At 32.5% G+C, this 26,547-nt stretch overlaps 1 protein-coding gene across 1 annotated transcript in view; it reads right to left on the minus strand.

Moving 5' to 3' along the window:
* The window catches only part of LOC140437473 (insulin receptor-like), a 468,993-nt gene that overhangs the window by 66,141 nt on the left and 376,305 nt on the right, over nucleotides 1–26,547 (minus strand). Inside the window, exons 4-5 of the mRNA XM_072527022.1 lie at nucleotides 20,786–21,126; nucleotides 16,525–16,728 (exon numbers count right to left, since the gene is read on the minus strand). Of these exons, the coding sequence (XP_072383123.1) occupies nucleotides 16,525–16,728; nucleotides 20,786–21,126 (545 nt within the window). The remainder of the gene's footprint in view (nucleotides 1–16,524; nucleotides 16,729–20,785; nucleotides 21,127–26,547) is intronic.

Genomic DNA, 26,547 nt, shown 5'->3' on the forward strand with positions numbered 1-26,547 from the left:
TTTCTACTGGTCAAAGGTATAGTAATATTTAAAGGTAAAAAGCAAATATTTAGTTATGGTTATATCAGGAAACCTTGTTAGGAGTCGACAAATAAAATACATACATCAAACAAAAACAATATATTCAACAACACAATGATATCGGTAGCTAAATGTACATACAAGTAATAAAAATACACCATCAACTATTAAATGGTGGTGTACACATAAAAATAAGCAGTAATATGAATAATAAGTACCTTTACAAATACAACAATATAATAATGCACAGGTTCAATTATCAGCGAAGAGAGCCTGATAGTGAGTAAGAAACAAATTCAACCAAGGTTGATTAAAGGTCTGTCTCTCTTTGCTGTTTAATGGCATATCTCGAGACACTGGGTTAAAAATGCATAACAATTATAGCAAATAACAAAAATTAATCAAACATAAATTTATAAGAATACAAAAAGGTTACCGAAATAAAAATTTAACCAAACCTCACTTGGTTATGTTGATTATCTATCTCGCACTGTTATTTAATGATGGAGAACTAAATGTTCGTAATTATGTTTATTGAAATTTCTTACTTTCAGATAAGTGGAGATACTAAGATTATGGTAACTTACAGTAATTCCTGATGACTGCTGCACTATTTCACTGAAGTTAATTTACTTTACTATAATACTTTATTGTTTCAAGTACTGAAGATAATTAAAATTAAAGGTACTCTATAACTATATTTAATCTAATATAGTAATATAGAAGTGTATAATATAGAAGTATAGTAATATAGAACTTAGAAAGAAAATGCACAGATAACGCGACACAGAGACGATAATGAGCAAAGCACCTTTACCCGACGAATGCCCACCGGGAAGTCGTTCTTTTCTCAACGAGTGCCTACCGAGAAGTAACTTGGTTCCTCTAAAATTTTACCAAACTACTCAAGAAAAGGTGAGGGTATCTCCCCCCCAAAAATGATAGGCCAGCCTAGATGGGTTTCTAAGAAGGTAAAAAGATTCTGATGATCACCGAAACTAACGGTACCCTTCTAGCTAGGAACGTGATGAAATATAAAATCCCTTGCATTAGGTTATTATAGAAAAACATTTCTACGTGCCCCGACGATATCTAACAACTTTATCATAAAGGAACCCGGCCTTAAAGCCGGAAGGAATTACCCGAGGATTACCTAAACCGTCGTTTTTAAATAAGTAGGTAGATTGTTCCCCTTAATATTTCGGTAATTTTCAATAAACTTTCCTAATGGTCAACCGACTAACCGCGCATATATTATTTGCAAATATGGCCATCGGCGTCTCAGCAACGGGGTAAAAGGATTAGAAATAATTTAATATATTATTTATAAAAAAAATTTTACAGTCTTGTTTTGGTTTTATACAAATTTGTTGCCTTTTGGCAATTTTCGCTTATGAATTGTTGACTCGACTGACGTCTCGTGATTTAACTGTCAAAATTTAATTCGCGAAAATTGCCAATCAACAAACTTTCATACCAGTTGAAAATATTGTCGGCAAAATTTTCTCTCTTATGATATTATATACGAATAAATAGCTGTATGGGTAAATTTTTTAGACTGGAAACCATGTTGGTTACTAACAATTACATTACTTATCTGTAAAAATGAATTAAAAATACCAAAGAAAGTGTTATTGGACGGTAATTATTCACTTGTTTAGGGTCACTTTTTTTTTAATTGGTAGCATCTTTCCAGTGTTTATATAATCTCGATGGTTGAAAATGATAAATTAACTTAACACGTTAATGGCGATATTATAAAGGAAAAAACCATTTTTAGTAAAAACTCAGGGATTTCATCAAAGCTTTGAGACTTTTTGTTTATTAGTTTTTGTTTTAATAATAATTTGTTCAACTCTAATGAAATGTACTGATGAAGAATAAGTTGGTCATCCAAAACAGGGTTGTTACAATAAATGTAAGTATTATCAGCTTTTTTGGGATGCTCGCAATTGCTTCTAATAGAGAATTTTTAGAAAAAGAGGTTAGAAGTATTTGGTAATTCTAATGAATCTATAATTATGTTACTCCGTTTGATAGCGTTATGCTACTTTGGTTTTGTTACATTTTGAAAAATCAGATATAATTTTCTAAGCACTTTTAGAAGGATTATCAGATGTGTTTATTATATTTGGGTAGTGGAATTTTTTGATTGAATTTAGAAGCTTTTGATGATTTTTTTTAATAATCACGCAACACAGGAAAGGCTCTAGATAATGCAAGCAATTTGTTTAATTTATAACTTGATTGCCGCACCTCATTATTAACCAATTTATTACTATTTGGTTTAGAGTTTTTATTTATAACAGTGAAGTTTATTTCAAAATGATACATAAAATACCATATATTTGATTCCAGTCCTCTCTTGAGATGTCATTTCTAAAATGTATTAATAGTAATGTCATTAAAATTTCTTTTTTGATAGAAAACACATGACTCACCTGTCCCAAAATCAAACTCAATCAGTACTGTTTGATGGTAGGACAAATTATTGTCTTTTGCACAAGTACCACAAGAGTTTGAAAAGATTACAAAAATATTATCAATTGTCGTAATGCTCGTATCCGTGACCCTAGTGGGCCATTTTACGAAATTAAAGTTTTTTTTCTTTATTGAAATTAACGTGTCTTTACATCTATGGCAATGGACACGGGTACAAAAACGTCTGGAGTATTACATTATACATATAAGATTATTACATTATATAAGATAAATACAGTAAGTTACATTAGATTTGGAAAAATATAGTGTTACAAACTTTGTTTTTTTTAACGAACAATGTTACCATATTTTTTATATATGATAATATAATCTGCAATCTTTTAAAAAGTAAATTAGAGCACTGTACACATTTGGCGAACTGAGTATCTGTTTCAGGTTACCGTTTACACTATGCGTTAGTCTATATAGTCTATAATAACTGCACTCAACGAGTAAGTGTTCTACTGTAAGGCGGTGGGAATCACAATGTTCAACAGCAGGTGGGTTTTCGGAAGTCATCATGTAGCGTGTCCTATTCGGAGTCTTCGAATGATGAGTTTGTCCCTCCTAGTCATTGTAGATATCTTAAATGAGTATACAGTGGGATTGATTATGTGCAGTTTTGTGTTTTGTCCATTGAAATGAGTTTGCCATGTTTTACGAGTGTTTTGTTTTATGGTTGCTGCTAGATCTTGATGAAGTTGAATTTTTTTTAGGCGTAGGTCAGAACAACTTGCTTTTCTTGCTGCGATATCTGCAGACTCATTTCCACTGATCCCCACATGAGATAGGTTCAAAGAATGGTTACTGATGTTCCTCTGCTCTGGTTTTAATGACAGATGTGTTGAATTTTTTGGACTATCGGATTTAACGAGTATATGTTGACAATGGACTGAATTGAAGAAAGAGAATAGGTAAAATTAAAGTTTACATTAAATGAAGAAAGGACATTTTGTAGTTTGATAACAACAGAATTCGAATATCTTGTATCAATAAATTAGTTTAATATTATAACTATAATCTCTAATCGATATTCCTACATCTAGTAAAGTTGCCACGGGATAGTTACTTACTAGGTTATAAGATAACCTTCGAGGTAAACGTAATTTACCGAGTAAATTATCTCCCATAATTCTGCCAAATAAATTATATTTATATTCTCAAAGTTTTTAATATCTTAAGTAATTTCACAAGCTTTTTTAACACTAATACGTTGAGTAGCATCAGCTCAGGGTTAAAAATTACCTCTGAAATGAATGGATCCATAGCCTATTTAAAATTTTCTTGATATATTTTTACCTTGAAAGACGCATATTGGATTGTACTATGTAGAAGATGGATTGATGATGTGAAAGAAGACCTTAACATTCTAAGGGTCAGAAAATGGAGGGAAGTTGCCAAGAATCGATGGGAGTGATGACTTTTTTGCAGCAGGCCAAGATATATAAAGAATTGTTCAGACGATATGATAAACGACCAAAATAAATCAAGTAATTTTTATCAATTCAACTTCAGTTCAATATTTTCCTCTCAGTCTATTAATCATTTTGTGATTATTACTTTAAACCTCCCTTGAATACGTAGTTAGTGTATTTGGCGCAAATAGGTAGACAGAGTTACTGTACAAATTGTTTTAAACATTACACAGTAATAAATTGTGTTTGTGACCTATTGATTAAAATTAAGCCAAGTAATGCGGTTTCATAATTACCATATTGAAACAAACGACAAACTTGTTCACAACAGTTCAAACACAAAGTTTTATTACCACTCTATTTTCAAACAAATCCAATTAAAACTAGAGATGTTACAACTCATCTCCCTTGACAATTTAACCCGCATCAATGTGGTCTCCTCAATAATACTCTTTTTCAATTTGTTTTATTGACAATCCGATAACTAGCTTAATTTTGTCAACAAAGTACATTAAAAGAGAGAGAAAAACTTTTAAAAAGGTGGTTTAATAGAAGATCGTGTAAAAGATATGTTATAGTGTACATATTTAAAAAAAAATCTGGATGAAAATTAAATTCTTAAAAAATTCTTTAACCAATGTATTTATTTATTTTATTTATTACCTATCCCTTTTAATTTATAATCACAACAATAGTAAATAACTATAGACCAGGGAAGCAACGATTTTGGCAAGACACTTTTTGATACAGGTATCTAACAACTGTTTTTGAAAAATTTGGCGATAAAAAGATGTAATAAACGAAATATGCAAAAGATTCAACGTTTAAAAAAGAGTTTAAAAGCAAAGCGATTTGCTCCCTCTCCATTTTACTATTTCAAAAATTGAATTAATAACTTTTATAACTAAATTTTATAAAAGTAGTAATATCTCCGGTTTTAATCAATGAAAATTGATGTTTTTTTTTATTAATTTGGGGTATCTGGTTGCATAAATTACAAAAATGCAATTTGTGAGCTGTTTATTTAACCGAGTAATTTGTTTAAAACAAATATTTATTTTGGAAAATTTTACTTTTTTCTTATTATTCTTAGTATGAAAGATTAAGAAATGATAGGTACCTTAAATATTTATGTCTTATAGTTACAAATAACATCATTTAACAAAAAATTTTACAAAAAATTAATGTTTCATTTGAAAATTAAATTTATACATGCTAATTGTTCTAGAATTATGATTATTATTTTGTTTACTATTGTTCTGAAGCTATTTTCTTGTGGCATTTCAAATTAATTGCTATTTAAATGGGAATAAGCCACAATTAAAGGTTAAAGTAAGTTTATTGACGTTTCAATTTCCACTTCAAAAATCGTTCTCAAAATACAAACATTAGTAAATCAAACAAATTTTGTTTTTTTGTTACTTGTTAAAAAATTCTTCTAATAATGTAATTTTATCTGACTCATTTATATTGACAATTCAGACATTCATTATACGGTTTAAAGTAGACGACTTTAAAATGATATTGCTAATATTGTTGAGTTGCGTTCCTGGAACTACTTTACTTATAAGATAGTTCATTCGATTACATGAAATCAACTTTAACTTGAGAATATCCGTCAGAAAAAATCATAGCATGTAATGCGTCTTTAAAAAGACAACCACATGCCATGATGACAGTAAAATTCTCCTGTTAGTGATTCCATAGTAAATTATGAGGGAAAAACCAGGAAAAAATCCTCATAATACTATCCCGACATGGTAAGTATTTGGTCGTACTTTTAGTTTACTTTCAACAAACACCAAATTCTGATTTTATATGTTTGTTATTTAAAAATAAATGATCCTCGATATGTTACTGACTTACTAATACTGGTATTTTCCTTTTAATAACTTCCTATTTTAATATGGGTAACCAGATCCTACTACATTCTGCCGAGGAAGTTGCGACACAATTGGTCTCATTTAGCATAATTAGAGCCGCTTCTTTGATTTTTTGATTTTTATGGTAAAAAGAAAACGCCATAGTAGAGTTGACATATCTTTATATCTTCATAAATACCTCGTTTAGATTAAGATATATTCCCAAGATAAGGAAAGTAGAATCATCATAACATATTCCTAAAACTGGAGAGCAACCAAATACAGTATCATAGTATAGGCCGATTTTCTTACTACCTATAATTTTGAAGTTATACGAAAAGGTATTGCTGAAAAGGCTAAAACCTTTCATAAACCCTAAGGCTCTGATATTGTCAAAGCGAGGGAAGATTTTACCATCTTTTTAGGACTTTTAAGTTTGTAAATGCGAAGGTAATAAAATATTTTACGACCGGCTATTGAACACTTTTAGTGAGAATATAATAACAAAAAATGCAGGTGTGTACATAAAGGTTCGCTTTTAGAGGTGCTAGATTACGGAAGTCTAGATTTGTCCTCATAGATATTATGCAAATAATATATACAAAAAGATATGATTTATATGATAGTAAAACTTAAAATTAATTTAACGAAAGCTTGAATTTTTCGGCAAAAATATATTGCAAAGAAATATCGTACAGAGGCGTACTTTGTGCAAGAACGTGTGGCTAGCATGACAGGCAATTTGGTAATAATCTAATTATAATAAATAATCTGTGAGATTTTTAGGTTGGATTTTAAGGAGTTTACTTGTGAAGCATCAAAATTAGTGCAAAAGAGGAATATGGAATTGAAGATGGAAATATACAGAAGGTGGAAATCTTCAAAAATAAAATTCCAAACAGTTCAACAAGGTCTGTTTTTTTCATATAACTCAAAAACAAGTAGCCACTGTAAATAAAACTCATAAAAGATTTGTTGAAAATATTAAGAAAAAAAAAATAAAGTATGCGTTTAGAAAAAAGTATTTACGAAACTGGTACAGCTTGTGTCCCCCTTCATGAAGATACCAAGAAGTTTCGAATAGAACGTGGAATTACGACAGGGTAATACTATCTCCCCTAAATTGTTTACAGCTGTTCCTGAATATATGTTCAAGCAAATGGAACGAGAGGATAACATGGAAATTAATATAAATGGGGAAGATCTGAACCAACTAAGATCTGCCGATGACATCGTTTTAATATCTGATAGAGTTGATAAAGCTACAAAAATGCTGCACACGCTCTATAAAGTATCAAAAACAATTGGTCTTAAAATTAAAACCTTAAAGACAACATTTATGACCAACCTTGTAGTCAGTGGTAAAATTCTGATTGGGAGCCAAAGCATCGACCAAGTAATAGCTTACAAATATCTCGGGCATGAGAGTTGCTTAGGCCGAAGGTTTCTGCTTTCTGCTGCTTTCAGCAGTGGACGAATATAGGCTAATTGATGATGATGCTTAAAAATTAGAAATCTCGGATTCTGTTGGAAAAAAACAACAAATAATCGAAAATTTAATGAAAAAACATAATATGATACCTACGATTACAGTATTTAAGACAGATTGGAACAACTTGGAAATAAAAAAAGATTTATTGTGTTTACTGATGAAACGTACATACTTTCAAGTCACAGTCGCAGTAATAGTTGGACTAATGTACATACATATCATCAAAATTTAAAACCAATAGAGCTTGTTTGGACAGCACTAAAAAATTATATTGGAACACGAAATGTAGATTTCACTTTTAATTCTATTCAAAAATTGTCGGATGAGTTCTTTGAAACATTTGCCTTAGAAAAGTGGGAACAATTGTAGACAAAGTGTAAACGATTTAGGATGATTTTATTTCAAAAGAGTACTTTATGTGAAGATTCTGATAACGAAGACATATTCTCAGACATAGATACTGATGACAGCGAAGAAGATATGATTTAATTCCAACTTCCATTTTTTATTAGAAGTCTGACCTTTTTAAAAGTTATAATATTGTTTACGGCAGACGATGAAAATACCGCAGAGTACCGTACTTGTAATTGGTTTTAAACCATCACAATAAATTTATTTTATCATTACAGAACAGTTTAAAGCCATTTAAAATTTACAAATTTTATATAATTAAAAGCGACTCATTATACAGTTATTATTTTGCAAAACAGTAATTCATGTAAATAACATTTCTGTACATACAAAGAAATCGGTCAATATTTATAGGATCCAAAAATCAATAAAGTCAATATATTTATAAAAAATCAACAATGGATTTCACAAGAAACAAAAACGTTCATGGAAGAACGAAGAAAACTTGTTCAACAAAACAAGAGATTGACAATAGAATATTCGGAAAAAAACAAAACTATCAAGAAAAACATAAAAGAGGACAAGAGACAAGAGAACAAGTAGAACGAATAATTCAACAAAACAAAAATATGAGGTCCACACGGAATCTAAGTTCCTGTAGTTGGCTGTATACCATATACAGGGTGGTCCTTAAGTAATTGTACAAACGAAAACCGTAAATTCTACACTTTAAAATATTACGATTTAAGCCAACTTGCTTTAATAAAATGTTGATATTAAGAAAGATACAGGGTGTTAAAGTGGAAATTTAAAATTTTATTTTTCGCTATAACTTTTACGTTTGTAAATATTTTTGGACAAAAATTTATAATTGGATGCTTTAAAGTGGGATAAATTATAATTTTATACAAACTTTAATGTAGCTGATAGAGGGCGCCACATATACCACATGTGTGACATAGATTTGCGCTTAACTTTTTTGCTCTTAAAGTTAGCTCTATTTGTGTTAAAAAATAATAAAGATACATTATTTTTACAATGAAAAGGTATACTTGTTGATAACCTCAAAATTTAACCGTTTTCGAGATATTCGCATTTTATAAGTCAGCTGCATAATAATTCTTAGTTGTAATATTTGTGCGGTGAAGCACTGAATACCTGTAGATAAGCATAATTCACAGTTTATTCTTATTACAACAACTCAAAGATGATAATGTAACATTACAAAATTTTTGTTATAGCTGCTAAATGTCTTATTGAAGAAAATATTCTTCATCTTCTTCTTTAGGTGCCGTGTCCGTATTCAGACGTTGGCCGTCATCATGTTTACAATTTCCCTTTTCTATCGCTTCTTAAGTTTCTATACCTACTGGAGTTGTATTACTTTTTCCCTATTGCAAAATGCTGAAAACACAAAATATGTGGTTTATGTAAGATGGTGGTACACCACCACATTCTAGAGAGAAGGCAGTGAGAACATACTTAAATATAACTGTTCTGAACGTTGGAATCATCGTGGCACTTATATTCCTTTGCAATGTGGTGAGATATTGATATAATTATTTAATTTATCAAAAATTCCAAGAATACTTATATTCATTAAGTAAATTATTTAACTATTTTTATAAGGACAATTAGAAACTAAAGCCAGAGATTTAATAACATATATGTGTCTTGTTTCATAATACTTTTTCTACCAATCTAACCTTAAAGACTCAGCATTTTTACAAAAACATCATCGTTGGCCTAATAACCGATATTGTTATAAATATAGTAAACACACAGGTAATTTAGTTCAGCATAATATTAGTTCGTTAGTTAATCATAACAGACCATTTGTTCGAGATGTAATTATAGTTACTCGTAAGCTGTAACGTAATCATATAAATAAGTAATGACATCGATAGGTTATTCCGTGTTTATATAAGTAACCCATGAATCAAATACATCACAGTTTAACACATTATTTAACCTCTGCCACAAATAAGATGTAGTTCCATAATATATCATAAGGTTTGGATATGTATCCAAAAGAATATATTCATCCATTATAGATTATAGCCACCACGTAGCCCAGAATTTAATCCGCTTGATTTTGGTGTATGGGGCGTATTAAAACAACGTGTCTATAAGAATCCCATAAACATTCTCAACCAACTATGGGAAGAAATAAATACTGCAGCAGTTTCTTTAGAACCAATGATGCTATTTAACATGAGATGATCTTTTATGTAATATATTGACAAATGAATTAAAGAAAATGGTGGACATATGGAACACTTACTTTGACAAAAAGTTATGTTATTTAGTTTAACTATTTCTTAATTTGGTTTGTAAACAAAATGTTTTAATTATGACTTTAATTTAACATAAAACGTAAAATTTTTGATGTAAAATCCTATTATTCTGTTTTTGTCAAATCCTATTATTAATTATCCTGCTGATATATTTATTTTATTTAATATTTCGTTAACTATTAACTTTAGTTAAAGGTATTTTATACCAAAATTTAGATTTATTAATGTTTTTGTCTATTTTTCCTTCGTTGCCTGGAGTAATTGCCTTAAATCAGAATTATGCAGCTGATTTGTAAAATGCGATTATCACGAAAACTGTCAAGTTTTAAAGTTATTAAGAAGTATACCTTTTTTTGTTGAAATATTGTATCTTTAAGATTTTTTATCAAAAATACAGGTAACTCAAACAGCAAAAAAGTTAAGTGCAAATTTATGCCACATATGTGGCGCCCTCTATCAGCTACATCAAAGTGTGCATCAAATTATAATTTCTCATATTTAAAAGTACCCAGTTGTAAATTTTTATGCATAAATCTTTACAAACATGAAAGTTATAGCGAAAAATAGAATTTTAAATTTGCAGTTTAACACCCTGTATCTTTCTTAATATCAACATTTTATTAAAGCAATTTGGCTTAAATCGTAATATTTTAAAGTGTAGAATTTACGGTTTTCGTTTGTACAATTACTTAAGGTCCACCCTGTATAACAAAAAAATTTATTAAAAATCCTTTATAAAAGGTATATAATTTAAAAAACCCAATCGGGCTATATCACAACACGTTTTCGGAATCCATATTCCATCATCAGTGCACTAAGTGGGTATACGTGTATTGAGCCACTAAATGTATGGGTAAAAACCCGTTATAAGTGGTTTTTTACATTTAGTTTACATTATATGGTGGTAAATATTATGATGTTAAAGTTACCAGTGGATTTGGTAACATGGAGACGTATGACTCCACGTGAAGTTGCTGGTCCTGAGACGATGTGTCTACGAGGACTTGATGAAAGCAACTGATTGATCATGCATGATATATTGTAGATGATGTCAGACTTCATTTAATTCGTTATTGTTAGCATGTTCCTGTTGTTAAGTTATTCTGTTAGAATTTGTAACCAAAACCTGCTTCATTCTGCTGATGGGTTTGCTGCACATTGTTCTTTATTATGTAGGATGAGAGCTGATTCTTTGATTTTTCATCTTTTTATTTCGTGATTATTAATACATATTTCCACTGCACTCTGTTTTTGATGTATGTTTCATGCTCGTTTATGCTGACACTTAGTGGTCGTGCAGTTTTTCCCACATAGAAATTGTTGCATTCACAGGGTATTCTATAGATTTGGATTTATTTATTTTATTTATTTTTATTCACTTTTTAGTGTTAGTAGCTATTATGGAGCTACTAACACTTAATGATTTCCGTTGATGAACATAATATTCCGTTTTCATGTTATGCCAAGCACTCCACGTTCTTTCTCATTGTGCGCAAAACATCAGAATTCGTCACGTTTGATTAAAGAATTTGGTCCATCCGTTTTACATATTCCTGACCTATACTGGTAAAAATACAAAAAACCTTGTTTTAACAACAAATGTGGAATTGTTGTTAGTAAATAAACACATAAAATTGTTTACGCTGGTAGTTTTTATGAGAACCCATTACCGATTTCAATCAGTCATAAATAATTTCTATTAAACATTACACAATAAACTCGTAATCTACGGCTATATAATTTTAATATTCCCTTGTTCCCCGTTTGATTAAATATCGCCATAAACAGTAACGTAAAAAAGCTTTTACGATATGTTCTGCAATTATTAATTGTCCTAGTACTCGTTTTGAATCACCTTTGAGGTGCGGACCCTATAATAGCTAATTGCTGTAATGTTTTATTGTCGTTATTTTGGTTTTATTGCTTTTAAGCTAAAAAGGAAAATAATAAGTTGTATATAAGTGTTAATTGTTGTACTATACTGACAATGATAAATGCAGTCTTCAATCCCAATCTTCGAGATTTATCGGCCTGAACCACTCTCTAGGGCTGCTATAAATACCCGATTGATTACAAGAGATTGCTAGTTAGGTCTTAAGAGAGACAAGTTACGAGATTTGTAATAGAAAATAGATTTATTGTTTATCAGAATACTATAGAGGTCGATATAATTTTACATTCACGCTTCGGAAAAGTCTAGGGATATTATCGTATATACTCGACTGACGTCTCGTGATTTAACTGTCAAAATTTAATTCGCGAAAATTGCGAGGCAACAAACTTTCATACCAGTCGAAAATATTGCCGGCAAATTTTTCTCCCTTATGGTATTATACAGGGTGAGTCATGAGGAACTTTACATACTTCTACCATATGTAGAGTCCCTCAGGGAGCATATCATGTGGCCACTAAAAAATGTCAACTCCTCTTCTTTATTAATTAACAGGGTGATTTGTGTAATTGACCATTTATTTCATTTTACTGTAGTGTTTATACGGCTGATTTGATTTTTTTAATTTTGCATGATACAGTACACTACTATCAAGCATTCGACTGGTGGTAGCTAAACTAAAAAATTCCAGGACTGGCTTTGGAAAAATTAATTTAGGGATTCGTATTAAATATTACACCCTGTATATATATTTTTTTAAAATGCAATAAGTGATTTTCAAACTACATAAATAGCCAATGAAAACGACATATGCGACAATGTTGTCGCACTTTTATTAAATTTTTAGTGAACGATCAAATCTTACCCAAAATAGAACAACCATAATGAAGTATCAAATTATAAGGTAATTAATTTAAACAAATGTTATAAATTTCAAACATTTTAATTGAAATGATAAACTGAGTCACTGCACAACAAAAAACAGTAACTACTAACAATAACGAAGAACAATTTAAAAAAAAAAACTAAAAATATGTACATAGTTATGATAAACCCATAAATTAGAACTGGAAAAGATACAATAATGGTAACAAAATAAAAATAATTCAAAATAGATTTTCGAAATGGAACCCTGCAGCCTGTACACATTTTTGTTGCCGAATTGTTAATTGACGTATTGAATTACGGATACTCTGGGGATCGTTTCTAATAGTATTACAACAATGAATAATTCTATCAATTAATTGTTGTCGGTTATTAATATTCACTGCGTAAACTAGTTGCTTCAATCGTCCCCAAATATGGTAATCAACGGGATTGAAATCAGGGGATCTTGAAGGCCACGAAATAGGACCTGCACGTCCTATCCACCTGTTGCCATAAACATTATTGAGATGTTGTCTCACTGCCAGTAAAAAGTGCGGGGGTGCCCCATGATGCTGAAAATACATCCCTCGGATAGCAACGTTCGCGTTGACAAGCAAATTCGGCAAAATATTTTGTAGAAAGTTCAAATAGACCTGCCCTGTTAAAGGACCATCAAAAAAGTGAGGACCTACTAATTGGTTATTTATGACACCAATCCACACGTTAACCGAAAACCTTAACTGAGAACGACGTTCTCGAATAGCATGGGGATTTTCTTCTGCCCACACATGTGAATTTCGTGAATTATTTATCCCGTCTCTGGTAAATTGGGCTTCATCTGTAAATAGTGTCCTGTATAGCGTTGGTCGATTATTGTTAATCCATCTACAAAATTCCAACCTATCGATCTCATCTCCAGCATGTAGTCGCTGAACCATTTGAATGTGATATGGGTATAGATTATTTTTTTGTAAGACTCTACTTACTTTTGATTGAGTATCATTGAGTTCTCGACTTACTTGTCTAGTGCTTATTGTAGGGTTCATAGTAACGGCGTCCATAATGTCATCTTCCTGCGCTTCATCTACATGTCGCTCTGTTGTTCCACTAGGAAAAGTGCCATTTTCTCGCAAATAATTAAAAACTGACCCAAATGTTGGATGACTGGGAGTTCGACGATTAGGAAATCTCCTGCGATATTCTCTACTAGCAGCCCTACCATTCCCATTACAGAATCCATAAACAAATATTATGTCTGCATATTCTGTGGTCGAAAACTGATGTGGCATTTTGAACGAAAGTAACAAAAGCTCTACCAAAACTAACACAATGTACTTAACGTAGATATGACAGAAGAAATATGTATTCTTGTACACATAAATAACAATTGATAATGACAATAATGACAATGGGTATAAAATATCAAGAAACGTCAAACGGTCAACGCCAACCTTCATTTTAAACTTTTTTAGATTTATTTTTATTTAGTACAGTTGATGCAATGTATTATTATTTGACATAAAATTTTAATCATTTACAATCAACAAAAACTAACACATACAAGAGGTTTGACTTTTTAATCAATTTAATTTATTATTTATCGAAAATAATGCCCCAATACGATCTATGAGTAAAAATTTAAAATTGAAAAACAATTGATTCTATCGTAGAGATAATACAAAGTGACAGTAAAGATGTTAATTTTCTACGTATTAGATTATGTTGTAGGAACTCATTTTAATTAAAATGTTTGAAATTTATAACATTTGTTTAAATTATTACCTTATAATTTGATACTTCATTATGGTTGTTCTATTTTTGGTAAGATTTGATCGTTCACTAAAAATTTAATAAAAGTGCGACAACATTGTCGCATATGTCGTTTTCATTGGCTATTTATGTAGTTTGAAAATCACTTATTGCATTTTAAAAAAAATTTATACAGGGTGTAATATTTAATACGAATCCCAAAATTAATTTTTCCAAAGCCAGTCCTGGAATTTTTTAGTTTAGCTACCACCAGTCGAATGCTTGATAGTAGTGTACTGTATCATGCAAAAATTAAAAAAATCAAATCAGCCGTATAAACACTACAGTAAAATGAAATAAATGGTCAATTACACAAATCACCCTGTTAATTAATAAAGAAGAGGAGTTGACATTTTTTAGTGGCCACATGATATGCTCCCTGAGGGACTCTACATATGGTAGAAGTATGTAAAGTTCCTCATGACTCACCCTGTATAATACCATAAGGGAGAAAAATTTGCCGGCAATACTTTCGACTGGTATGAAAGTTTGTTGCCTCGCAATTTTCGCGAATTAAATTTTGACAGTTAAATCACGAGACGTCAGTCGAGTGATTTTGTCAAAATTTCATAAGCGAAAATTGCCAAAAGGCCACAAACTTAAACAAAACCAGAAGAAAAGTTTGCCGGTAAATAATTTTCTCTCGAATGATATTCGACAAGACTATTTCACGAGACAATTAATGCACCATATTAACGAAAGATAATTTTTATTTATTTGTTAATAATATTAAATGTATAATTATTATAAGCTATAGTAGGTTGCCCGTTCTTTTCTACCTAAGCATGATTTTATGTATTATTAAATTGTAGCATTTGGGAACTCGGGAACTTGGGAGCTTCATTTGTTGTTCTGAGATTTTCGACCAACTTCTGGTGGTGACTGAAATCCAGCTGCAGATATGGTTTTAGAGAGCTTGCATTTGAGTGACCCGTTAATTTAATTAACTTCTGTTCAGAAACACCTTGCTTGAACAAGGCTGACACAGCTGAAGATCAACGAGAATGGTTTATTATTTTAAGTTTCTTTTTTCAGCTGACATTTTTGTCCACTTAGGTACGGTGTTGATTCCAAGTGGACAGTTTTTGAACCAAGATCGATCCCTTCAGTTGGGTTTTTTTTTATATTAAACACTGGTATATTAAACAATTGAATCTGGTCAAAGCTGACCAATTATCAATTTTTATCTGTCTTAAGTTACTAAAGGAAGCATTCTAAGAGCTTACCCTATGGCGTCCTCTTATTTTATATTTAACAGCTATGCACTAATACCTAACATGCAAATTCACAACACAGCACTATGCTCTGCTTTTACACTAATTACACTTTACACTAACTCAAATGGTTTTGTTCGTTTGAGTCTTCTTTCTAACCCAGTATTATCGAGGAGCTGGATGGTCTCGATGTTTACGTGTTTATGGAGCCGATATTCGTGACTACCTGCCATCTTCTTGATAATTTTATTTACATCTTCCATCTCAAGGCCCTTGTGGAAGTCGACATTTCTGATGTACCAAGGAGCATTAACGATGTTCCTTAGTACTTTATTCTGGAATCTCTGGATGATCTGCATATTACTTTTATTAGCACAGCCCCAGAGTTGGCAACCATACATCCATACTGGTCTCAGTATTTGCTTGTATATCAGTTGTTTATTATGTGTGGACAAAACTGAATTTCTTCCCATCAGTCAATACATTTTCTTGTAACGGATACCTAGTTCCTCCCTTTTCTTTTTGATATGGGCTTTCCAGCGAAGCTTTGCATCAAGTGTGATACCCAAGTATTTTGTAGTAGATGCGTGCGGTATTTGGGATTCATTTATTCTAATTGGAATGTTTTGGATTTTTTTTGTTTGTTTTGTTTAAAGAAATGCATTATGAACACAAAAGTGATGATAATAAACCATCACCCTAAACAGTAAGAGTTCTTTTAATGAATTAAACAATACAATTTATTAATAAAATTTCAGTTTCAGTAATGTAGTAAAATACTTAGTAAAAATATTAAGTTTAAAAATATTAATTAAAAGACTTACCCTTTAGGGTCAGATTGAAATTGGTGTAATTCCATAACTGTTGAAGGTTTTGATTTTCATACATAAATATACTATAGTTCGAATACATATCCATTTCTGGGGTAATATCACTTCCGATGTACGTTATATTTTTTAGAAATTCCATAGAACTTAATTTTCTTGTTCTTCCAATCATTAACATTCCGGAAATATTTCTGACACTTCCTATAACAAATAGTTTTTATAAAAATAAGTACAGTAACAGTAGTAATAAGTAGATATATGAATACATTCTGATTACAAGCGAGTGGTGTATTGTGTTACATAAAGATTCCAATGAAACTGAAACGAAAAATCAATTAAATTGTTGCGTGTCTGTGTAGGGGAAAGGGATGGCCTTAGACATACTCGTAGTCTATTAGCATTTATTTTTAATTATAGTTAAATTGTTATAAGACCAGATAATAATAAGAGAGTGGGTAGATACTCTTTTACGTTCTCGGTAGAAGATAGATCTACTTCAGGGATGCAATCCAGCCCACGTGAGCCATAATTATCTCCCGATCTCCTGGTACCTGGGAGAAATTATGTCCTAGACGCATTTTCCCATCTAATTACCAAAGTTTCCCTTCCGATATCCTATTCTGATATCGGGCAGTACCGGTATAAGTAATCAACTAATCAACTTGTTGGTCAAAAGCTACGGGTGAAAGAGCCAACACGTTGTAGGGCACTTCATTGCTCTGGAGCTAAGAAATTAACGCCGAAGGCGGAAGAGCTACTTAACGGCATTGAGATGTGAAAAGCCTCGGGATGACTACCACATTAAAGATCCGCATGAATATCCTTAGTAAAAATCATCATTGACCCACTAGTCGATATTTTACCTAATGATCATGGAGTTCGGTATCACCCAAGATCCAAGCAGAGGAGGAAAATCAGATTTTGATGACAGGACCTCTCAGGTCGTCATCAAGGTCAAACAAATAAGAATAACTCTATAGCCTTAAAAATTGAAACATAAAACGTGAGTAGTTAATAACAAGCAGGCAAACTAGAAATGAAAAAGAACTGCTCTAATCATGGCAAGAATATTTCAAGACTTTACTAATCCAGGACCCCAAAATACATGAAACATTGCAAGCAATTAACAAATTGAAGAAAGGAAAAGCTCCAGGCTCTGACAATATACTGGTTGAATTCCTTAAGTACGGAGGAGAAACTCTACGTTGGACAAATACACAAACTAATAACACTTATACGGAACGAAGAGAAAATACCAACAAAATGGCAGGAAAGTGTAATAATCCCATCAATAAAAAGAGAGACAAAACCAAGTGCTCTAATTATAGAGGCATCTCCCTACTGAATAGGGCATATTAAATCTTATCGAACATCCTATTAAGTAGGCTGACACCGTTTGTAGAAAATTTCATGGGGGAATACCAAGCCGGTTTCAGAAAATATAGATCTACCATAGATTAGATCTTTACTCTAAGACAGCTGCTTGAAAAAGGATGGGAATTCAATAGAACTATCCATAATCTCTTCATAGATTTCCGGCAAGCGTACGACAGCATTAAAAGGGATCAGATGTGGAATGCCATGGCAGAACTTTCAGTTCCAAAAAAAACTTATCCAGCTTGTACTCCAGCAGTTTTGTACTACTGTACAAAATTGCTGTGTCATCTGCAAAGCATCATATGACACCTTCAGTTTGACAAGAGAGGATATTATTTATATACAGTATTAATATTATGTGTTCTAATACAGTCCCTTGTGGTATACCAAAATTAATTCTTCTTTATTAGTTCCAAAAAACTGCTAAACAAAATTTGATTGACAACAATCCCAGATGTATTTCACTGTAACATCCAACATCCGACTCGATGGTTAATAAGCATCCCAAATTGCAACACCTCTCTAATAGAGTTCTTCAAAAAATGCAGTAACAACATTCTAATCAAAAACAAACTAAACTAAATTCTTGAACGAGACTACCTTAACTGCACAAACATCTTTATCTATGCCTCTAAATCTAATGATGGCATTTGTTGTGCATTTGTTACTCCAACGTCTACTTTCAAATTTAAACTACCGCCTAGCTCAAGTGTTTTCACCGCTGAACTGTTTCCTTTGTACCGTGCCCTAAAACATACAAACCTCTGTTTCAAAACCTCTGTTTCTCACCGACTCGCTCAGCTCACTTCTTGCAATACAGCATCTGCATCCTAAACAGCCCTTGGAGCAACTAATAAAAACAGAACTACAAATCGCCCAAGAGAACCACATTCTTCTTCTTTTTCTTCAGCCTTAAGTAATCCAACTTTTTACATAGGCCTCCCCCAAAATCAATCCAGTGTCCTCCGATCTTCTTAGTGTCATCAGCTCATCTCATTTGTGGTCTTCCTCTGCTTCTCTTATCTAACCATGGCCTCCACTGTTGTATTTCGTGGATCCATCTCTTATCCTTCAGTCGGGCATTGTATCCTGCGAAGCTTCATTTTAATTTGGCAGCATGTTCCCCTGCGTCTTTTACTTTGGTATTGCTTCTAATCCATTTGTTTGTTTTTTTGTCTATAAGTCTCACCCTGAGAATTGATCTTTCCATCGCTCTTTGTGCTTTTACTATTTTATCCATATTGGACTTGGTGAGTGTCCACGTCTGTGAACCATACGTGAGTATAGGGAGGATACACCGATCGTAAATTCTGGTTTTAAAATACTGTTCTATTTTAGTGCTTTTCAAGATCCAACTCAGTTTTGCAAATCCTGCCCACGCTAACCTTATTCTTCTGGTAATTTCGGCAGTTTGATTTTCTTTGTTAATTTTTATTATCTCTCCCAGGTAGATGTATTTACTTACTGTTTCTAAATTTATGTCGTTCAATGTTATTTCTGGAATGTTCGTGGTATTTGTCATTATTTTTATTTTCTTCCAAAGTTCATCTTAAGACCTAAAGTTCTATGGAGTCGAATGCCTTTTCATAATCAACGAAACCAAGTTCAAGTGATATTCATTGGCTTTCTCTATTAGAGTTCTGACTGTAAGAAGATGATCCGCTGTACTGTAACCTTTTCGGAATCCTGTCTGCTCTACCGGTTGATAGCTATCGAGCTTCGACGTTAACCTGTTAGTTATTACTCTTATAAACAATTTGTACATTTGGGACAGCAGGGAGATTGGCCTATAGTTCTTGAGATCTCTCCTGTCTCCCTTTTTGAAGAGAAGTATTGTCAAACTTTCATTCCAATCATCTGGAACTTCTCCTCTGTGAAGACATTCGTTGAAAAGTTTTTTGAATTCTTCGAGAATAATTTCATTCCCCTCCTTCAACATTTCTACAAGTATTCTATCTGGACCCGGAGCCTTATCGTTCTTTAGTTGTGCTATAGCTTGTTTCATTTCGAAGGATTCTATGTTAGGGAGTATTTCTGAGTTGACATTCGTTATCTTTCTCTTAAGGTCGTCCTTTGCAGTGTTATCTGGGTTCTTGTTTGAGGAATATAAATGAGGGTAAAATGTCTAAGTAACTTTTAGGATTCTAATCCTAAAGAGAACCACATAACTCCTAAATTTATATGGTTCCCATCGCATATAGGAATTACCGGCAATGAAGAGGCAGACAGTAGTGCTCGTGATGCAGCAACAAGTGCGGAATCTGAATTAGTGCGTGAGAGTGTATGTAAAGATCTCAAAACGTTTTTTAAACAAAAAAGGATTGCTCAGTGGCAGCGCGAATGGTTTCTATCGCAATCTAAATTAAGATCGCTAAAACCAGATACACGACAATGGAAAACTAGTGCTAGTACACGGTTTATTCAAACGGTTCTAACACGCCTACGTATAGGACACACTAAGATCACACACTCTTATTTACTTTCGACCAGTGAACGCCCCATGTGCGTCCTATGTGCTACGCCTCTTACCCTCGTCCATTTGTTAATTGAGTGTCCAAAATACCATAGAGAACGTTCAATAAACAATATACCAAATACTCTACCAGATTTATTAGGAGAAAACTGTCACGTATAAAACTTATTACATTACCTAAGGTCAATCAATATTTTGTATCAGATTTAAAGTTTTGTTTACTGAGTAACGCCGCTAATAACCTGTTGGTGGATGCGGAAATGTTTCCTTTTAATAATCAAAAAAAAATTTGATTAACAAATAAGTAAAAGAAAAGTCGATCGAAGTCAATGAGCAAATAATAGTAAAGAATGACTAGAACAGTAGACTACAGCAATAATTATTTAATGATGCTCCCATAATACTTACCCAAATATTTTTTTAGGTCATCCATTTCCGCATCAGCCATTTTAATAATCAAGGAACCGTTAATATGGGTGCACCCTTTAAGCCTTTTTAATTCACTTTTGGCATCAATTACATTCTGAGTATTAAGTAAGTCAGTTGAATTGCAGTGCTTTATACACTTATATCCACAATAATGGCAACTGATTGTGTAATTATTTGAGTTAGGCTTTGGCGTTTTGATTATTTCATGCAAATTCGGACATTCGTTAACGCATTCTCCGTTATGAGTCCACCAGACATCTCGTAATAGAGTTTCACATTCATCTTTGGTTACACATTGGTTGACTAATGTATGGGTGTATCTGCAACAAAAAATATTTATATTAAAATCGAATATCGAATACGAAATAATCGAAAATCGAATAATTCCTATATTATTGAATAGGCAATGTCTTCATCATCATCTTGGTGCTACAGCCCTTAGAGGGCCTCGACCTTCTCAAGCTTTCTACGCCATTCTATTCTATCCCTCGCTTGCATTTTCCAGTTGCCGACTCCGATCTTCTCGGCATCTTGTGTTACCCCGTCCATCCACCTCAGCTTTGGTCTACCTCGTCTTCTCATTCCCACGGATTGCGCTGTTAGAATCTTTTTTATCATGTTTGACTCAGGGGCCCGGGCTACATGTCCTGCCCACTGCAGGCGGTTTCGCTTAATTATAGTGGTAATATCTTTACCACCAAACGTATGCTTGTAGATATTCTGCAGTTCAAAGTTATATCTACGCCTCCATATTCCGTTCTCACAGACCGCTCCGAATATCTTGCGTAGCACCTTTCTTTCAAAAATAGATAGAGCGGATTCCTCTGTTTTCGTTAGCGTCCATGCCCCTGATCCATATGTGAGAACGGGGACTGTCAGTGTTCTATACAGCCTTATACGAGTTTTTTGAGACAGACGTTTGTTAGCTAAGTACTTTGACAGACCATGATAACACCTATTTGCAATTATTATTCGCCTTTTTATTTCGCCAGATGTGTTATTATTGGGGTTAACCGATGTCCCTAGATATATGAACTCTTTGATTGCTTCGAAGTTTTGGCCATTGATGATTAAATTTGTGTCAACATTTCCAGCTCTTGTGTTTGTGTTAGTCGTCATGAATTTGGTTTTATTTTGATTTATCTGTAACCCCATTCGTTCTGCTGCTGCTACTAGCTCGGTTAGGATTTCCGCAGTTCTCGCCCTAGTTCTTGTTATAATGTACACGTCGTCTGCATATGCTAGAATTTGGACTGATCTATTAAATATTGTTTATAAGGCTATAGGCAATGTCTAAAGACTTTAAAAGACTTCAACAAGTTATAGTCTAAGCTGCAGAGACAAAAATGAATGATTTCGAGCACTAATTAATGAATTTTTGAAACCAGCATAGCGTCATGAAGGGCAATGCTTAGAAATGCGCTTAACTCCAATCTGTTGGTTATAATTTTTTTCTGGCAGAATAAAATTGGTGCCGTTCAATAGTTAAAACCCTATATTTTATGAGGATATTTTATTTATTAAAAAAAAACTGCTATCCATAGTCAAAAAACATCAGTAGAGTTGGCTGTTTTTCGAGTAGCCGAATCAGCTCGGTTTTCACTGGTTTTATCACATCTTCGGTAAATATGGACCCATTTTTTTATCTGGCATAGCGGAAAAGTTTGTGAATATTGTCAATATTTTTTTTTGGCTGCGATTTGCACTTTAGTGACTATTTTTTACTAACATTTTAAATTACTCTTAATCATCTGTTATGGTTTTTTTATATTAAATAGTAAATATTATATTATGATAAATTTATTTTACATGTATTTAGTGCTTGCAATATTCAATATTTTTTAATTAAAGAATGAAATGCTCTATTAAAGGATGGGGTGTAAGATAATGTAAAATACACTCAAAAAAGTTTATTCTTTAATTTATTATTAATATTATAATTAATATTAACACTATTCATTAAGTTATAATTAATATTAATATTATTCATTAATCTTTCGTTTTTTATTTATATTATTTATAATTTGACTGTCGTCATCGTTTAATATTACATCCAAACTATCAATGGCATTACTATCATTCAGATCATCATTTTTCATCACGATTAAAAATCGGAGAATTATCGCAGCTATCTTCGTTACAATTTTCGCATATTCGCGTACATTTTAGACCATGTTTGGAACAACCACACTGTTTTTTGCACGCAGATTTTAATGTACATTTACATGATATACTCTCTGACACCTAAGAGGGAACCATTTTTTCGTTAGATAATTCGGTGCTAATCCGGATTCATCCTTTTGCCAAACAAAATGCAACGGGTCAAAATTATTTGAGAGCCAAACTTGTATTTGATAATAAACTCTTAAACAATGCTCATCGGCAGCATTTTATATTTTCGGTAAATATATCAACCAAAAAGAGTGCCCGTTTAGAATTAGATCTCTATCTTTATAAAAAAAAAGTTCTGCGCTTGCAAAATTTATAAAAATTTGAAATTTCAAGAATTTTTAAACGTTTCTCGAATAGAAATTGACCGATTAAATCTTACGCAGTCTCATTCAATGTGTAATTAAAAGAGCTACAATTTAAAGCTTTTGCATAAAAAAGAATTTAAAGTTATTTCAAAATTTAAAATTCCGAAAAATTCACATTTTTGTACTTTTAATCACTAAATTTTGCATAGACTATTGGGTCAAATTTTATTTAGCACAAATCAAATTAAAGCTTTATTTATGTACTTTTATATGTTTCTGCTCATTCTACCCTAAAATATTGATTTTATACAATAAAAATAATCAAAAAACACCGTTTTTTGCACCTTAGCCTAACTGCCAAAGTTCCCAATTTCCCAACACCTATCAAAACATTTTTTTAGGATTGTTTATGCAATTATTTTTGAAAATCGCAATACATATGTTTTGTAAAGGTAAGGGGCTTGCTAATTTATCAAATAATTAAACTTAGATTTGGGTTCATTTCCTTAAAAAAAGTAAAAAGAACAAAAATTCAATGTTTTGATTCGTTTTATGGTTTTTGTCATCAAGTCCGCAAAAATTATTCTATTGCTATTTGTTCAACTTTTTCACATGCGAAAAATCATGTCATTTTTTCGCTGTATTACTAACTATCATTCTACCACAATTTTACAATCATTACCCTACTCCAACCCTTCCTATTCCACATTTCAACCCCCCTCCTTTAGAAATACAGACAGTTAAGATTAGTACTTCTCTTGCCTGTTGCCTGTCGTTATGAACAGTCGCTCTCTCTTGCCTGTTGCCTGTCGTTAGGAACAGTCGATCTCTATTGCCTGTTGTCTATCGCTGAGAACAGACGATCTCTCTACCCAGTTGACTATCGTTAGTAACAGAGCATACTCTCTACTGTTGACTGCCGCTAACAACAGACATTCTCTCTCTCTCTCTCTCCCGCTTATAGTTACGCGAAAAATACCGCAAATACCGCGAGACACGTGTTCAGAAACCGGCACCCATACAGCTTCCCCGTATGAAGAACAACGGCGAGTGAAAGCCTGTAAATACCGCGAGTGTGTGTGCAGCAGAAGAATTGGTAAGACTTTGTATAAACTTAATTTGCTATAATCTGTGTAACCCTTTACTACACATCCTAATTTATTTGAACCAGCCCTATGTAATACAGTCCTCATGCACTGAAATTATAGTCATAATTTCACATATGTCCACCCTTTTTGTACATTTTGTGTATTTTTTCAAGAGGGGTAGTCAATTGACTACCTTAGTAAATAGTTTATACTGCGCTGGAATTCTTCAATTACTTTTTGAAAAAAATTGTCGGAATTAACCATGTCCCAAAATGGGAACGTTGGCATCATTGAGTACCTAATATACCCTAATAAATTATAATGTTGTTTCTGTTAGCTCGTAAATTTTCAAGGGCACTATGTTCAATCGCCTTTCAAGTGATAAAAGGAATTTAGGAATAACAATCAGTCGATTAGAGCTGTTCAAAAAGAACACATGTGCACTTGGTTTTTTGTCTGTCTGCATTGTTTACACTGACAAAATTAGAGTAGATACAGAAACATTTTATGGGTAAGTTTAAAAAATAATTTTTCAATTAGAGTCTAATTCATCAGTTTTTCTTAAGTCTATCTTCTTTGTTGAAGTAAGTCATTAACTAAAAAATCTATTAGTTCGGTTTCTTTTGATACATATATTTTCAAATTTTTTACTAAGAGCTCCGAGGGCTTTTTAGAAAAAAACAAAATATTATGTAAAATAAGACAGTCTTATTTTACATGTACCGTTCTCTTGAACCATGTTTCTTAGATATTTCATTGTATAAAGAAATCAGTACGCCGACACAGACCATTACGGGATGTTTTGGAAGATGTGGAAACCTCAGTATCCTCTAACATTAATGTTGTAATACTTCCTCCCAGTTCAGGAGACCGAGATATTGATAGTGACGAGGACACTCTTGGGGACCAGATTTTGGACGTGGTTGACATGCCAATAGAGGTTCCTGGAGAGAAATTCATGATGGTGATGTCAAATCAGATGACGAAGGAGAATCAGTTGAAAGTCAAGCACCACAAAAATTGAGGAAATCTGAAAAAGTCGCAATCCAGCAAGAAGCCCAAGATCCACCTAAAGTAGGAAAAGTTTCTTTTCGAAGCATATGGGTAAAACGGAGTTTGAAATATTCTCTTTGTTTTTTACTCCAGAAATTATTAGTTTTACACATAATCAAAGCGAAACTTACGGTCGAATGGATCAAAATTTTCATAATTTTACAGTTTCTGATGAAGATATTTACCAAGTTATTGGCTTGCTCCTGATTAGCGGATATCATAATCTACCCGGCGAAAATGACTACTGGTCAACGGCGGATGACATGCAGGCTCCGATCTATGCGAAAACAATGAGCTGTGAAAAATTCAGAACAATAAAAAGATATTTTCACGTTTGTGACAATTCTAATTTAGCTAACTCAAGAGTAGCAAAAGCTTTACCATTTTTCAAAAAATTAAAAATTAATATTCAGCAGTTTGGAGTTTTTCATAAAGATGTAAGCATTGATGAATCAATAGTTCCATATCATGGCCATCAATCAGTTAAAATGTTTATAAAAAATAAACCAATTAGATTCGGATTCAAACTACGGATGCTCTGTGTAAATTATGTATATCCATTAAAACATTGATATTCACTGCGGAAAATCGGGAAATGCTCAAACTCAGTTAGGAACTCGAGTTGTAAATAATATGTTAAAAATTCTGTCCTAAAAAAACGAACAGCCATGTTGTATATTTGATCATTTTTTCACCAGCTATTCCCTTCTGCCAACCATCAAAAAACAAGACCGAGGGATCTATGATTACAAATCAGATGGCGATGTTATTTGTGTCAAATGGAATGACAATGCTCCTGTAATAGTCGCAAGTACTCATTTTGTAGTAACCCCTGTTCAAAATACTACTAGAGGAGTGAAATCTGAACATAAAAAATATGTAACTCAACCAAATTTGATAAGACAATATAACATTGGAATGGGTGGTGTTGACCTTTTTGATCGTTTAGCTGCTTCTTATCGTCCCCGACAAAAAAATGGTGGTGGAACTTGTTTGCTCATGCATTGAATTCGGCGGTTGTGGCAGCTTTTTGCTTTTTTCAATATGTGAATGCAGGAACAAATATAACACACCCTGAGTTTCGCAGAAACGTTGCACTAGTACCTGTAAAAGCAGGATCAGG

The sequence above is a fragment of the Diabrotica undecimpunctata genome, chromosome 3 (assembly GCF_040954645.1).
Source record: "Diabrotica undecimpunctata isolate CICGRU chromosome 3, icDiaUnde3, whole genome shotgun sequence".
NCBI classification, from domain to species: domain Eukaryota; kingdom Metazoa; phylum Arthropoda; class Insecta; order Coleoptera; family Chrysomelidae; genus Diabrotica; species Diabrotica undecimpunctata.